Source organism: Bufo bufo, chromosome 1, assembly GCF_905171765.1.
Source record: "Bufo bufo chromosome 1, aBufBuf1.1, whole genome shotgun sequence".
In the NCBI taxonomy this organism is placed as follows: Eukaryota; Metazoa; Chordata; class Amphibia; order Anura; family Bufonidae; genus Bufo; species Bufo bufo.
In genome coordinates, this window is record NC_053389.1 from 230,798,660 (window position 1) to 230,814,138 (window position 15,479).

General features: G+C 42.3%; 1 protein-coding gene across 1 annotated transcript in view; it reads left to right on the plus strand.

Moving 5' to 3' along the window:
- Window positions 1–15,479, plus strand: part of CCDC77 (coiled-coil domain containing 77) — a 47,316-nt gene that overhangs the window by 20,218 nt on the left and 11,619 nt on the right. Inside the window, exons 4-10 of the mRNA XM_040436430.1 lie at window positions 168–310; window positions 2,786–2,882; window positions 4,275–4,353; window positions 5,048–5,136; window positions 5,298–5,446; window positions 9,000–9,246; window positions 10,880–11,005. Of these exons, the coding sequence (XP_040292364.1) occupies window positions 168–310; window positions 2,786–2,882; window positions 4,275–4,353; window positions 5,048–5,136; window positions 5,298–5,446; window positions 9,000–9,246; window positions 10,880–11,005 (930 nt within the window). The remainder of the gene's footprint in view (window positions 1–167; window positions 311–2,785; window positions 2,883–4,274; window positions 4,354–5,047; window positions 5,137–5,297; window positions 5,447–8,999; window positions 9,247–10,879; window positions 11,006–15,479) is intronic.

Below are 15,479 nucleotides of genomic sequence, written 5' to 3' on the forward strand. Positions count from 1 at the left end.
TTGTGAGCGGGGGAGCTCAGTCCTTGCCATTTTTATACAAATTTGTTCTCCAGTTTTTTTTATCTGCAGACAGGACAACTTGATTCTCTGTCAATTACGCACAGTCTCACGGGTGACATAATAGAGAATATGTCTACTGAACAGTTACTGTCACTTCTCATTGACAGCACAAGCTTCAGTGGGAGATGCGCCAACGCGAAGAGGAGATTGCAGAGCTTCAAAGGGCGCTGAGCGATATGCAGGTTTACCTCTTCCAGGAACGTGAGCATGTGTTGCGGCTGTACTCCGAAAATGACAGGCTAAAGATCAGGTCAGGGGTCTCTGACAGCGATGTAACTGATGATCTCTATAAGGGCTCTTTCACACTTGCGTTGGCCGGATCCGGCGTGTACTCCATTTGCCGGAATTACACGCCGGATCCGGAAAAACGCAAGTGAACTGAAAGCATTTGAAGACTGATCCGTCTTCAAAATGCGTTCAGTGTTACTATGGCAGCCAGGACGCTATTAAAGTCCTGGCTGCCATAGTAGTAGTGGGGAGCAGTATACTTACAGTCCGTGCGGCTCCCGGGGCGCTCCAGAATGACGTCAGAGCGCCCCATGCGCATGGATGACGTGTCCATGTGATCACGTCATCCATGCGCGTGGTGCGCCCTGACGTCACTCGGGAGCCGCACGGACGGCAAGTATACTGCTCCCCCGCTCCCCACTACACTTTACCATGGCTGCCAGGACTTTAGCGTCCCGGCAGCCATGGTAACCACTCTGAAAAAGCTAAACGTCAGATCCGGCGATGCGCCGAAACGACGTTTAGCTTAAGGCCGGATCCGGGTTAATGCCTTTCAATGGGCATTAATTCCGGATCCGGCCTTGCGGCAAGTTCAGGATTTTTGGCCGGAGCAAAAAGCGCAGCATGCTGCGGTATTTTCTCCGGCCAAAAAACGCTCCGGTCCGGAACTGAAGACATCCTGATGCATCCTGAACGGATTTCTCTCCATTCAGAATGCATTAGGATAAAACTGATCAGGATTCTTCCGGCATAGAGCCCCGACGACGGAACTCTGTGCCGGAAGAAAAGAACGCAATTGTGAAAGGGCCCTAAATTAGCTTTTTTTATTATTTTTTTTTTTTATTTATTTAATTATTATTTTTTTTTTTTAAAACATGATTAATTACACAGGCTTTGATAAAGAGTGGCATGGTGTGACTGTTGCCAAGCTGCTTCTCCCCCTCTCTCCTGTTAAGGTGGATTTAGCCAACTGTCAGGAAGGAAGCGTTCCTTTCCGACATTCGGCTGCTTGTTCAGTGGAGAGGTTCCTCTCCTCCATGGTATGACAGTATTACAGCTGCATTGTTAATGGGCAGCAGATCCCTGTTTAGACACCACGATCTGCTGCCCAGAAACGATTCACCCGATGAATAAGTTTCTCGCACGTTCATCGGATCATCAGCAGTACCTTTACATGGGCAGATTGTCGGTAGTGAGCATTCGCTGAAACGTTTGTTCCCGATAATCTGCCCAATATCTCCCTCTGTAAATCCACCTTTAGACTAGTGTTATGTATAGAAGGGATAGGTCATCAATATCAGATTGGCGGGGGTCCAACACCTAAAACCCCGCCAATCAGCTGTATGAAGGAAAGGCGCGCAGAGTGCGGTCTCCCTTCTCTCTTCCTGCTCGCTGCCTACAGCGCGCAGGAAGAAAGAAGGGAGACCGCACTGTGCACGCCTTCCCTTCATGCACGTGATCGGTGGGGGTGTCGGACAAACCCTTTGTAGCCTGATCCTGCAGTCATGTTACTCCGCTCCCTCTTCTTGATAACCTGCTGACAGAGGAGGGGGGCAGAGCCCATGACTACAGGATCAGACCAGGTAGGGTTTGTTTGTAGTTTTTAACCATGAAAGTACCTAGGTCTGAATATGACCTGTATAAACAAAACAGATTTTTTATTTTTTTTTGTTAAAGGGGTTGTCTCCCCTCTTCAGTGCAGGACTTTTGGCTCTCTAGGGGGTGGGGCCTGTTGGTGTGACTGGCGGCGCTTGGACGCAGTATCCCCGCCCCTTGTCTGGGTGTGCGCACTCCCAAGGATGATAATGAGTCAAAAACACCTTCGGTCTGCTGAGTAAAACCGCAGCCTCAGCGCAGCCCCCCGGTGGCTTCACTAGCTTGCCGCCCTCTTTTGTTCTCTTGAACTGCTCCTTGGTTTCTACCATTGCCGGGAGCAGCTCACAGTACATGAGGTGGCCGGGATGGTAGGGAGCTACTGCGCATGAGCGGCTATGTGCGCTCGCTTCTGTGATCCCAGCCACCACTGAAGACGTAGCTTTACAACCAACTGAGCAGACGCGGCCACTTGTTGGATTGCAGCTGTGGCCGTAACCCCTGACAACAAGCATTCTATAAATGACACTTTACTAGAGGAGGAGACAATATAGTATGAAGAAGTATATTAGTAAGTTCTTTGTCATAGCGTTCTATTTAACATATAAACTAATGTTCTAAGTGAGACAACCCCTTTAAGACCATTTTCTAAGTTGTCCCATTTTTGGATATATTGAAGCAATATACTGTAATTGGTTGCAGTGGTGTACATTAATGATATGTCTGTAAAAATAAATGTGAGCACCAGTGAGAGCTTGTACGATCAATAGAATATGTAGCGCACAACTTCCCATCTCCCTGAATGTCTGACATTTTGGGTTGGCCCATTTACAGATTTATTGGTTGATGCATAAAATTCCATGTAGCATTATAAGACCTTTCATATTCTTGTATTTTACTGTAGAGAACTGGAGGACAGGAAAAAAATCCAGCAACTTCTTGCCTTGGTTGGTACCGGCAGTGGAGAAATCACTTATTTTCATAAGGAGCCACCAAACAAGGTGAGAATCGAAGATTCAGCAATCCTTCCATAGTTTTCCAGACAGGATTTTAGGTAGAAGTATTAAGCTGGCCATACACATTAGAGAGAAGTTGGTTGACGGGTGAACAGCAGTTAAAGGGCTCATTCAGACGACCGTATTTATGTGTCTGCATCTGTTCCCCAACTTTGCGCAACGGATGTGGACTTATTCATTACAATGGGGCCACAAAAGATGCGGACAGCACACCATGTGCTGTCTATATCCGTTCTTCCGTTCCACCACCCCGCAAAAAAGCTAGAGCATGACTTCTTGTCAGCAATTGCAGACAAGAATAGGCATTTCTATCATTGGGCTTGCAGTGTGCATTCAGCAAAATTCGGACACAGTAGGTATCTGTGTTTTGCGGACCCGCAATTTGCAGACCACAAAACACATAGGGTTGTCTGAATGAGCCCAAACAATCATCTGGTCAATGTTCATTGCACAGACATGTCCATACATGTTTTAGTACATGGTGCCTGTTAGGCCCCATTCATACGACTGTATCCGTTTTGCGGTCTGCAAAATGGACAAGAATAGGACACGATAAAGCGATCGAGTACTCTAGCTCCTTGATAAAACCCACAGGTTTTATTGAACAGATAAAATGACACCATGTTGCACAACACCATGTCTTTCCTAAGCGTTTTGAACCCTGCGGTTCTTAATCTGGGGGCCATACACGTTCAATGAAACCTGGCAATGGACAAAAGATCTTTCTGGGGAAATTCTTTCATCGGAATATTATACGAAAATATTAAATATGGCCGACTTCTTTTCAAAAGATAATACTCTGTCATTGGTTGGCTAAAACAAACATTCCATTTGGTCGAAATTATCTGTTTTAGACTAATGTGTATGGCCACCTTCGGGCTTCCTTCGCACCCTTTTTTTTGGGGCTTGCAAAAATCATTATCATTTTTTTGGTCCCATATTTTTTTTTTTTTTATATGCTTTTTTTTTCTCCAGGCTTTTTTTTTCCTGTAGAGAAGTCTGAGGGGAATGCCTGCAAAAAAATCAATAACTAGAGTATTCAGCCTTTTGAAAAAAATGCCATATGAGAAAAAAAAAAAGACAAACAGAAGTGAGAAAAATGCTAAGAAAAATGCACTGCGTTCTGATGTATTTTTTTTGCGGAAAAAAATAGCAAAACGCTGTTTGTGACACAACCCCTAAGGGGATTGTTCATCTTGTAGTTCTCTAGTCTTCTTATAATATGACCAATTCCAGCAACAGACCACATCATCACTGGCTTGTCTTTTCCTGCTTCTTATATTCTGCAATACCGGACTATGGACTGTAGGTGTCATTACAGTCTATGCTCTATAGTGCTTGTATTTTGCTTACTTTTTACTGATTTCCCTCCTGTAGGTCACTGTACCCCAGCGTTCCATTCAGACAGGAGATCCACATGAAAGGATAGAGCACCGTCCATGCCGGTCAGGAACAGGTAAAATAAAAAAAAACGCTGTTTCAATGTGATCAATCGCAAGTTTTAACTAATTGATCGAATAGCAAATTGAAGGGCAGAGGGAGCACTGCAGTATGAATTTTCAATGAATCGGAAGAGCTCTTGTGAGCCAAAACAGCAGTACTACTCCTCCCCTAATTTTCAGATTGGGATGGGGCATTTTTAAGGAGGACTTGAAATCCCATAAAGTATCATCTTCATGTCCCCATCTTAAAGAGGACCCGTCATCCCAAAATGCAATGCAATCTGAAATGACCATGTTAAAGCAGGAGTATCTGAGCAGATTGATATATAGCTTTGTTTGAAAAGAGTCAGTAAAACCTGTAGTTTTTACATTCATATTTTTTGCTTTTTTCTGCTTCCTGTGAACAGCTATCAGTACAGGAGGGAGGTGATTTAGAACATTGTGTGCATACAGAGATTGCTGTCAGTCACAGATAACACCTCCTCCCTGTACCGATAGCTGTTCACAGGAGGTGGACAGAGCAAAGATAGAAATGTATAAAATACAAGTTTTACTGAATCTCTTCCCATAAAACTATATATCAATCTGCTCAGCTCCTCCTGCTCTATAACATGCTGCTTTCAGATTGCATTGCATTTTGCAGTGACAGGTCCTCTTTAACCCAAAATGATTGCATGTCCAATGATTAAGACTCAATTCTCTCTGTAGCTGGAAAACGACTTCAACTCAAACCATCTGGGAAGAGTGACAGAGCCCTCGCACAAGGAAAGCCTGACGACCAAACGCTTTTGCTCCAGGTCAGGCCACAGTCATTTTTTAAAAGTGGAATCATGATACTTTTATTTTTTTTATTACTTTTAATAAATAATGACCTGACAGAGGGGACACCGGCCTCTGTCACTTCCAGTCCAGACTCTAATTGCTAATCTCATTCTCGACCACTCGCTTCACACTTTAGGTGGAGGCATTGCAAGCCCAACTGGAGGAACAAACCCGTCTCTCCAAAGAACAAGTGGAGGCACTTTTGGATGATAGAAAGATACGCATGGAGGAGGCTCAGGTTCAGCATCAACGAGACCAAGCCAAAATCAAAGAGACGACTGACAAGTGAGTTTCAGCAATAGGCAGCAGTATAATAGTATATACATTCTTGTACAGAGGGAGCAGGACTATAGTAGTTATATTCTTGTACATAGGAGGCAGTATTATAGAAGTTATGTGCTTGTACATAGGAGGCAGTATTATAGTAGTTATATTTTTGTACATAGGAGGCAGTATTATAGTAGTTATATTCTTGTACATAGGAGGCAGTATTATAGTAGTTATATTCTTGTACATAGGAGGCAGTATTATAGTAGTTATATTCTTGTACATAGGAGGCAGTATTATAGTAGTTATATTCCTGTACATAGGAGGCATTATTATAGTAGTTATATTCTGGTACATAGGAGGCAGTGTTATAGTAGTTATATTCTTGTACATAGGAGCCAGTATTATAGCAGTTATATTCTTGTACATAGGAGGCAGTATTATAGTAGTTATATTCTTGTACATAGGAGGCAGTATTATAGTGTCGGGTATATAAAGCAAATGCTTTATATAAAGTTAAAAAAAATTTAGCGGATCAAAAGAAAAATTATGCAAACGATATTGATCCGGGAGATGGACATAATCATCTCACGAGTTCGATCAAGAACCTGATTATTTTGTGCAATCAGTAAAACAGGGTACAAGCGTCTATGTAAAAATATAAATGGTTTATTATACAATAGTTTAATACAATCAAAAATGAATCAATATAAATTTCAATAATATACAATGATATGCAGTACCCAGAATTCACCACTATATGATGCCAACAAAACAAGACTCAACCAACACAAGAATATTATGCAATACAGCTTTAAATTTGTGAGAGAGATACAATCAATGGATTTTGCGGAAAACTCAATCAAGAAGATGACAGATACGAGCCCTTGCTCCACCAAAATTGATGACCAAACTCAGATAATGGTAGTATTGCATCAAAACTTATAAATTATTGGCTTGATATCAAACTAGGGAATATTAAGATTCCCAACAGAGTTTCTCCAATATTATCTCCTTTATTCAGTTATATGCATCGTAACTGAAATCAGAGAAAATACTGATGTAGCTACTAACGTTACACGTCCGCAAATGAGCGGGTATCTGACTAAGTATCAAGCCAATTAATTTAGATCAATACTACATAAAACAAAAATATACATTACCCAAGGGTCAAGTGATGTGCAGAGTCTTGGGGCAGCCAGCTCTCAAGAGTTTTTCCCGATAATCCAAATGATTCTCCAGAGATCTATAATCCAAATGTTTCTTTGTGTTTGTTTTTTTTTCTCCTTTCCTCCTTTTTTTTCTTTTCTGGTAACTGGTTTCTTAACCCAAAACTTATCAGATGAACACGCCCTCCGAGTTTGGAACTTCCAATCATTGTTGGATGGGTGTGTGCATTGATAAGGAGCCTGACGTCATAATACTACCCAGAATGCACTTTTGCTACTGATGTAGTATTAACTGCTCATATCTAGGTGGCACTGTTGTCTAAGCAATAGGCATCATACCATTAAGGGTTAACTCATACATGCCTGATATATTCACTACTACACCTCTGACGTCTGGAGGCCTTGTCTCAGGGCCGAGGAACAAACTTTGATACATGAATGTATACTTTGAGAAACATCTAGACAATTCTCACACTGTGAAATTCATGTTCAGATATGAAAAACAATGAAGCCTCAGTATCTGCAGGTGCGGTGTATCTTCTAACTTTCTAAATGTATAATATATTGTTACTATAACACTAGCTTTTGAACAGCACAGTAATCTTCTCATGGACTTATTTTGGCCTACATGAAAATCCATACAAAACAGTAAATATAAATCAACATTGCTCTTAAAGGCAATGAATACCCATTATAACTAAAATAAGTAGATATAACTGTTTACACTTATGAAAAAGCACAACAATAGTAGTTATATTCTTGTACATAGGAGGCAGTATTATAGCAGTTATATTCTTGTACATAGGAGGCAGTATTATAGTAGTTATATTCTTGTACATAGGAGGCAGTATTATAGTAGTTATATTCTTGTACATAGGAGGCAGTATTATAGCAGTTATATTCTTGTACATAGGAGGCAGTATTACAGTAGTTATATTCTTGTACATAGGAGGCAGTATTATAGTAGTTATATTCTTGTACATAGGAGGCAGTATTATAGTAGTTATATTCTTGTACATAGGAGGCAGTATTATAGTAGTTATATTCTTGTACATAGGAGGCAGTATTATAGCAGTTATATTCTTGTACATAGGAGGCAGTATTATAGTAGTTATATTCTTGTACATAGGAGGCAGTATTATAGTAGTTATATTCTTGTACATAGGAAGCAGTATTATAGTAGTTATATTCTTGTACATAGGAGGCAGTATTATAGTAGTTATATTGCTGTACATAGGAGACAGTATTATAGTAGTTATATTTTTGTACATAGGAGGCAGTATTATAGTAGTTATATTCTTGTACATAGGGGGCAGTATTATATTAGTAATATTCTTTTACATAGGGCCAGTATTATATTAGTAATATTCTTTTACATAGGGCCAGTATTCTTTTACATAGGGCCAGTATTATAGTCATTATATTCTTATACATAGGAGTAAGTGTTATAGTAGTTATATTCTTGTAAATAGGGGCAGTATTATAGTAATTATATTCTTTTACAGTATTATAGTGTGTTAATATAAGAACAAAAAAATGACTTAAGGCTCTTTCACACCTGCGTTATTGTCTTCCGGCATAGAGTTCCGTCGTCGGGGCTCTATGCCGGAAGAATCCTGATCAGGATTATCCTAATGCATTCTGAATGGAGAGTAATCCGTTCAGGATGCATCAGGATGTCTTCAGTTCCGGTACGGAACGTTTGTTGGCCGGAGAAAATACCGCAGCATGCTGCGCTTTTTGCTCCGGCCAAAAATCCGGAACACTTGCCGCAAGGCCGGATCCGGAATTAATGCCCATTGGAAGGCATTGATCCGGATCCGGCCTTAAGCTAAACGTCGTTTCGGCGCATTGCCGGAGCCGACATTTAGCTTTTTCAGAGTGGTTACCATGGCTGCCGGGACGCTAAAGTCCTGACAGCCATGGTAAGTGTAGCGGGGAGCGGGGGAGCAGTGTACTTACCGTCCGTGCGGCTCCCCGGGCGCTCCAGAGTGACGTCAGGGCGCCCCAAGCGCATGGATCACGTGATCGCATGGATCACGTCATCCATGCGCATGGGGCGCTCTGACGTCATTCTGGAGCGCCCCGGGAGCCGCACGGACTGTAAGTATACCGCTCCCCCGCTCCCCGCTCCTACTATGGCAACCAGGACTTTAATAGCGTCCTGGGTGCCATAGTAACACTGAAAGCATTTGGAAGACGGTTCCGTCTTCAAATGCTTTCAGTACACTTGCGTTTTTCCGGATCCGGAGTGTAATTCCGGCAAGTGGAGTACACGCCGGATCCGGACAACGCAAGTGTGAAAGAGGCCTAAGCTAAAAAGACTTAAATTCCCAATTATGAAATGTGCCACTTTTGTTCTGGATCTAAGAGAATAACTGGCCATACCCTTTTTCCTTTAGGTTAAACAAGACTCAGAAACTCCTCTATGAGAGCACAAGAGATTTCCTGCAGCTGAAGTTTGAGGGTCGAGCCAATGAGAAGTCTTGGATGGCTGAGAAGGATCGGTTGCTACAGGAGCTTGACCGGTGTCGAGAGCAACTGGCAAAGTATCGTGACCCAGAGCAGGAGAGAGAGCAAGAGATTGAGATACTGAGACTGTCACAAGCTGAGAGAGTGGCGCGCACGTCACGCAGTGAGGAAGTGAAGGTGATTAGACTTTGAATACAGTTTACCCTCTATGTTTTAATTTTAAAGGAAACCTGTCACCTCGATTTGGGGTATAGAGCTGAGGACATGGGTTGCTAGATCGCCGCTAGCACATCCGCAATATCCAGTCCCCATAGCTCTGAGTGCTTTTATTGTGTCAAAAAAACGACTTTATAGATATGTAAATGAACCTTAGATGAGTCCTGTCTCCTCCATGCTTGAGAGATGAGTCCAGCGCTAGCTCGCGCATCGCGAGATTACAGCGCCCTAGCTTTGTGATTCGGAGGATGCGGGGCGGTGCTGGGCTCCTTCACAGTGGGCGTGGCTGGGCTTCGAAAAACGTTAGTAACAGCTCCTTGGGCTTCTTACTTGCTATATATATATATATATATATATATATATATATATATATATATATATATATATATACACACACACACAGAGTGGGCCATTTATATGGATACACCTTAATAAGATGGGAATGGTTGGTGATATTAACTTCCTGTTTGTGGCACATTAGTATATGTGAGGGGGGGAACTTTTCAAGATGGGTGGTGACCATGGCGGCCATTTTGAAGTCGGACATTTTGAATCCAACTTTTGTTTTTTCAATAGGAAGAGGGTCATGTCACACATCAAACTTATTGGGAATTTCACAAGAAAAACAATGGTGTGCTTGGTTTTAACGTAACTTTATTCTTTCATGAGTTATTTACTGACCACTTATAAAATGTGTTCAATGTGCTGCCCATTATGTTGGATTGTCAATGCAACCCTCTTCTCCCACTCTTCACACACTGATAGCAACACCGCAGGAGAAATGCTAGCACAGGCTTCCAGTATCCGTAGTTTCAGGTGCTGCACATCTCGTATCTTCACAGCATAGACGATTGCCTTCAGATGACCCCAAAGATAAAAGTCTAAGGGGGTCAGATCGGGAGACCTTGGGGGCCATTCAACTGGCCCACGACGACCAATCCAATTTCCAGGAAACTGTTCATCTAGGAATGCTCGGACCTGACACCCATAATGTGGTGGTGGGTGCACCATCTTGCTGGAAAAACTCAGGTAACGTGCCAGCTTCAGTGCATAAAGAGGGAAACACATCATCATGTAGCAATTTCGCATATCCAGTGACCCCCTTAGACTTTATCTTTGGGGTCATCTGAAGGCAATTGTCTATGCTGTGAAGATATATATATATATATATATATATAATCTTTTTTTATTTTTATTTAACATCTTTATTATTAACAGTACACAAAAATATAATTAGAAATTGGTATACATTTTTCAAACCCCCCCAACCCCCCTTGAATAAATAAGGAGAAGGGAGGAGAGAAAAGGGGGCAAAAAAATAATAACAATTAGAATAAATTACAGTTGTACAGTCAGAATTACCAACCGTCCCATATCTTAACCCATTTCTAAATTCCATATATATATTTTTTTGACACCATAAAAGCACAGAGAGCTATGGGGAATGGATATTGTGGATGTGCTAGCAGCGATCTAGCAGTCCATGTCCTCAGCTCCATACCCAAAATGCAGGTGACCGGTTCCCTTTAAGTAGTCTTCTTTCTGTCATGCATACTGTAAATTCTTGTGACATCTTGTCTGATCCTCTGTGTAGAATTTAACAGAACAACTCGCACAAGCTCACCGTCTGTCTGACATGTACCGGGAACAGTGTGTGGCCTTGGAGGACGAGCTTGGAAAGATTCGGGAGGAAGGAGATGTGGGGCGAGAAATCTTTAAGGTGAGACCAGTGAGCAGTAGAAACTACTTCCAATATCTCCACCAATACATCTCTTACCAAGAATCCTGAATGGGAAACCTTCCTTTTATGTGTAAATATGTGCCGTTCATGAGCCTAGGATAGCTGAGTGAACACTTTGAGGGAAAGGTTTCCATGAAGCAGATAAGAATCTAATGTATAGAACAACTCAACCCAAAAACTAATATTTACCTTCAAAGTAAACTGTTGTTTTCCGTTCAACACTTGGGCTTTACTTCTTCGCTAACCCTATAAGTAAACAAGCTTAAAAAAATAGGGGTAAGGCTTCTTACACACTGGTGTTAGGATTGTCTGGCAGGGGAACAGCCTGTCGGATCCATACTAACGTTTGCACACGTCTGCTGCCGGAAGTGCAGCCTGGCCCCATTCACTATAATGGGGACAAGCCTGCCGGACAATCCTAAAGTGTGAAAGAAGCCTAATAAAAATTACTGCCTATACCACTGTCCCCGTCTGAATGAATTGATGCATAGTTATGTAGGGAAAGAGTCAAAACATTTTTTTGTAACAGACCATCTCCATGAACAGCTCTCAGTACACAGGGAATGATTGTACCAGCTCAGGAGGCAGTTGTAGGATGAAACTGAACATGTGCGGCCATCTCAGTGAGCAGGACAAAGAAATAAGAAAAAGAACAAACAGAAGATGGCGCTACACGGATACATTTTATTGAATAACTCAGTGGCGATGCTAAATTTTTAATTACATGCAATTACAAAAGTATTTAGATCCAGGTGCTGGTTTGAAAATTGTAGAATATTTTTCGTAGGACAACCCCTTTAACCACCTCAGCCCCCAGTGCTTAAACACCCTGAAAGACCAGGCCACTTTTTACACTTCTGACCTACACTACTTTCACCGTTTATTGCTCGGTCATGCAACTTACCACCCAAATGAATTTTACCTCCTTTTCTTCTCACTAATAGAGCTTTCATTTGGTGGTATTTCATTGCTGCTGACATTTTTACTTTTTTTGTTATTAATCGAAATTTAACGATTTTTTTGCAAAAAAATGACATTTTTCACTTTCAGTTGTAAAATTTTGCAAAAAAAACGAGATCCATATAGAAATTTTGCTCTAAATTTATTGTTCTACATGTCTTTGATAAAAAAAAAATGTTCGGGTAAAAGTTATAGCGTTTACAAACTATGGTACAAAAATGTGAATTTCCGCTTTTTGAAGCAGCTCTGACTTTCTGAGCACCTGTCATGTTTCCTGAGGTTCTACAATGCCCAGACAGTACACATACCCCACAAATGACCCCATTTCGGAAAGTACACACCCTAAGGTATTCGCTGATGGGCATAGTGAGTTCATAGAACTTTTTATTTTTTGTCACAAGTTAGCGGAAAATGATGATTTTTATTTATTTGTTTCCTTACAAAGTCTCATATTCCACTAACTTGTGACAAAAAATAAAAAGTTCTATGAACTCACTATGCCCATCAGCGAATACCTTGGGGTCTCTTCTTTCCAAAATGGGGTCACTTGTGGGGTAGTTATACTGCCCTGGCATTCTAGGGGCCCAAATGTGTGGTAAGTAGGTAAATGACCTGTGAAATCCGAAAGGTGCTCTTTGGAATGTGGGCCCCTTTGCCCACCTAGGCTGCAAAAAAGTGTCACACATCTGGTATCTCTGTATTCAGGAGAAGTTGAGGAATGTGTTTTGGGGTGTCTTTTTACATATACCCATGCTGGGTGAGATAAATATCTTGGTCAAATGCCAACTTTGTATAAAAAAATGGGAAAAGTTGTCATTTGCCAAGATATTTCTCTCACCCAGCATGGGTATATGTAAAATGACACCCCAAAACACATTCCCCAACTTCTCCTGAGTACGGAGATACCAGATGTGTGACACTTTTTTGCAGCCTAGGTGGGCAAAGGGGCCCATATTCCAAAGAGCACCTTTCGGATTTCACAGGTCATTTTTTACAGAATTTGATTTCAAACTCCTTACCACACATTTGGGCCCCTAGAATGCCAGGGCAGTATAACTACCCCACAAGTGACCCCATTTTGGAAAGAAGAGACCCCAAGGTATTCGCTGATGGGCATAGTGAGTTCATGGAAGTTTTTATTTTTTGTCACAAGTTAGTGGAATATGAGACTTTGTATGAAAATAAAAAATAAAAATAAAAAAATCAGCATTTTCCACTAACTTGTGACAAAAAATAAAAAATTCTAGGAACTCGCCATGCCCCTCACGGAATACCTTGGGGTGTCTTCTTTCCAAAATGGGGTCACTTGTGGGGTAGTTATACTGCCCTGGCATTTTCCAGTGGCCCTAATGTGTGGTAAGTAGGTAAATGACCTGTGAAATCCTAAAGGTGCTCTTTGGAATATGGGCCCCTTTGCCCACCTAGGCTGCAAAAAAGTGTCACACATGTGGTATCGCCGTATTCAGGAGAAGTTGGGGAATGTGTTTTGGGGTGTCATTTTACATATACCCTTGCTGGGTGAGAGAAATATCTTGGCAAAAGACAACTTTTCCCATTTTTTTATACAAAGTTGGCATTTGACCAAGATATTTCTCTCACCCAGCATGGGTATATGTAAAATGACACCCCAAAACACATTCCCCAACTTCTCCTGAGTACGGCGATACCAGATGTGTGACACTTTTTTGCAGCCTAGATGCGCAAAGGTGCCCAAATTCCTTTTAGGAGGGCATTTTTAGACATTTGGATACCAGACTACTTCTCACGCTTTGGGGCCCCTAGAATGCCAGGGCAGTATAAATACCCCACATGTGACCCCATTTTGGAAAGAAGACACCCCAAGGTATTCAATGAGGGGCATGGCGAGTTCATAGAAATTTTTTTTTTTTGGCACAAGTTAGCGGAAATTTTTATTTTTTATTTTTTTCTCACAAAGTCTCCCTTTCCGCTAACTTGGGACAAAAATTTCAATCTTTCATGGACTCAATATGCCCCTCACGGAATACCTGGGGGTGTCTTCTTTCCGAAATGGGGTCACATGTGGGGTATTTATATAAATGTCTAAAAAATTTTACGCATTTGGATTCCGTGAGGGGTATGGTGAGTTCATGTGAGATTTTATTTTTTGACACAAGTTAGTGGAATATGAGACTTTGTAAGAAAAAAAATATATAATTCCGCTAACTTGGGCCAAAAAAATGTCTGAATGGAGCCTGACAGGGGGGTGATCAATGACAGGGGGGGTGATCAATGACAGGGGGGGTGATCAATGACAGGGGGGTGATCAGGGAGTCTATATGGGGTGATCACCACAGTCATTGATCACGCCCGTGTAAGGCTTCATTCAGACGTCCGGATGCGTTTTGCGGATCCGATCCATCTATCAGTGCATCCGTAAAAATCATGCGGACATCTGAATGGAGCTTTACAGGGGGGTAATCAATGACAGGGGGGTGATCAGGGAGTCTATATGGGGTGATAACCACAGTCATTGATCACGCCCCTGTAAGGCTTCATTCAGACGTCCGGATGCGTTTTGCGGATCCGATCCATCTATCAGTGGATCCGTAAAAATCATGCGGACGTCTGAATGGAGCTTTACAGGGGGTTGATCAATGACAGGGGGGTAATCAATGACAGGGGGGTAATCAATGACAGGGGGGTGATCAGGGAGTCTATATGGGGTGATCAGGGGCTAATAAGGGGTTAATAAGTGACGGGGGGGGGTGTAGTGTAGTGGTGCTTGGTGCTACTTTACTGAGCTACCTGTGTCCTCTGGTGGTCGATCCAAACAAAGGGGACCACCAGAGGACCAGGTAGCAGGTATATTAGACGCTGTTATCAAAACAGCGTCTAATATACCTGTTAGGGGTTAAAAAAAACACATCTCCAGCCTGCCAGCGAACGATCGCCGCTGGCAGGCTGGAGATCAACTCTCTTACCTTCCGTTCCTGTGAGCGTGCGCGCCTGTGTGCGCGCGTTCACAGGAAATCTCGCGTATCGCGAGAGGACGCGCCGGCGCGTCCACCCAGAAGAGCAGGGCCGCCGCAAAGACGCAATCCTGCGTACGGCGGTCCTGAGGAGGTTAAGTTAGAAAAAGCGGAGAAATAAATGTATAAAATACAAGTTTCACTGAATCTTTTCCCACAAAACTATATATCAATTTGCTCAGCTCCTCCTGCTCTAGAACATGCTGCCTGCATTACACAGTGACAGGTTCCCGTTAAACCAGACACAATGTCCTCTAGGGTTAGCTCATCTGAATGTGATGATACCTTTCACTTAACGATCCATTGATTTATTCTGATCATATTGATCCATATGCAAATGAGCAGTTAAATACATCAGGCCCAAGCTACTGTGTGCACTCTTGCCCCTCCTGCTACCCCTCAGCCCGTCCCTCTCCTTCATGACTTACAGGACCAGGATCCTGCATAGTCATATTGACTGGCCCTGTTAGTCAAGAAGGAGAGGAAGTAGGAGCTGGTAGAGA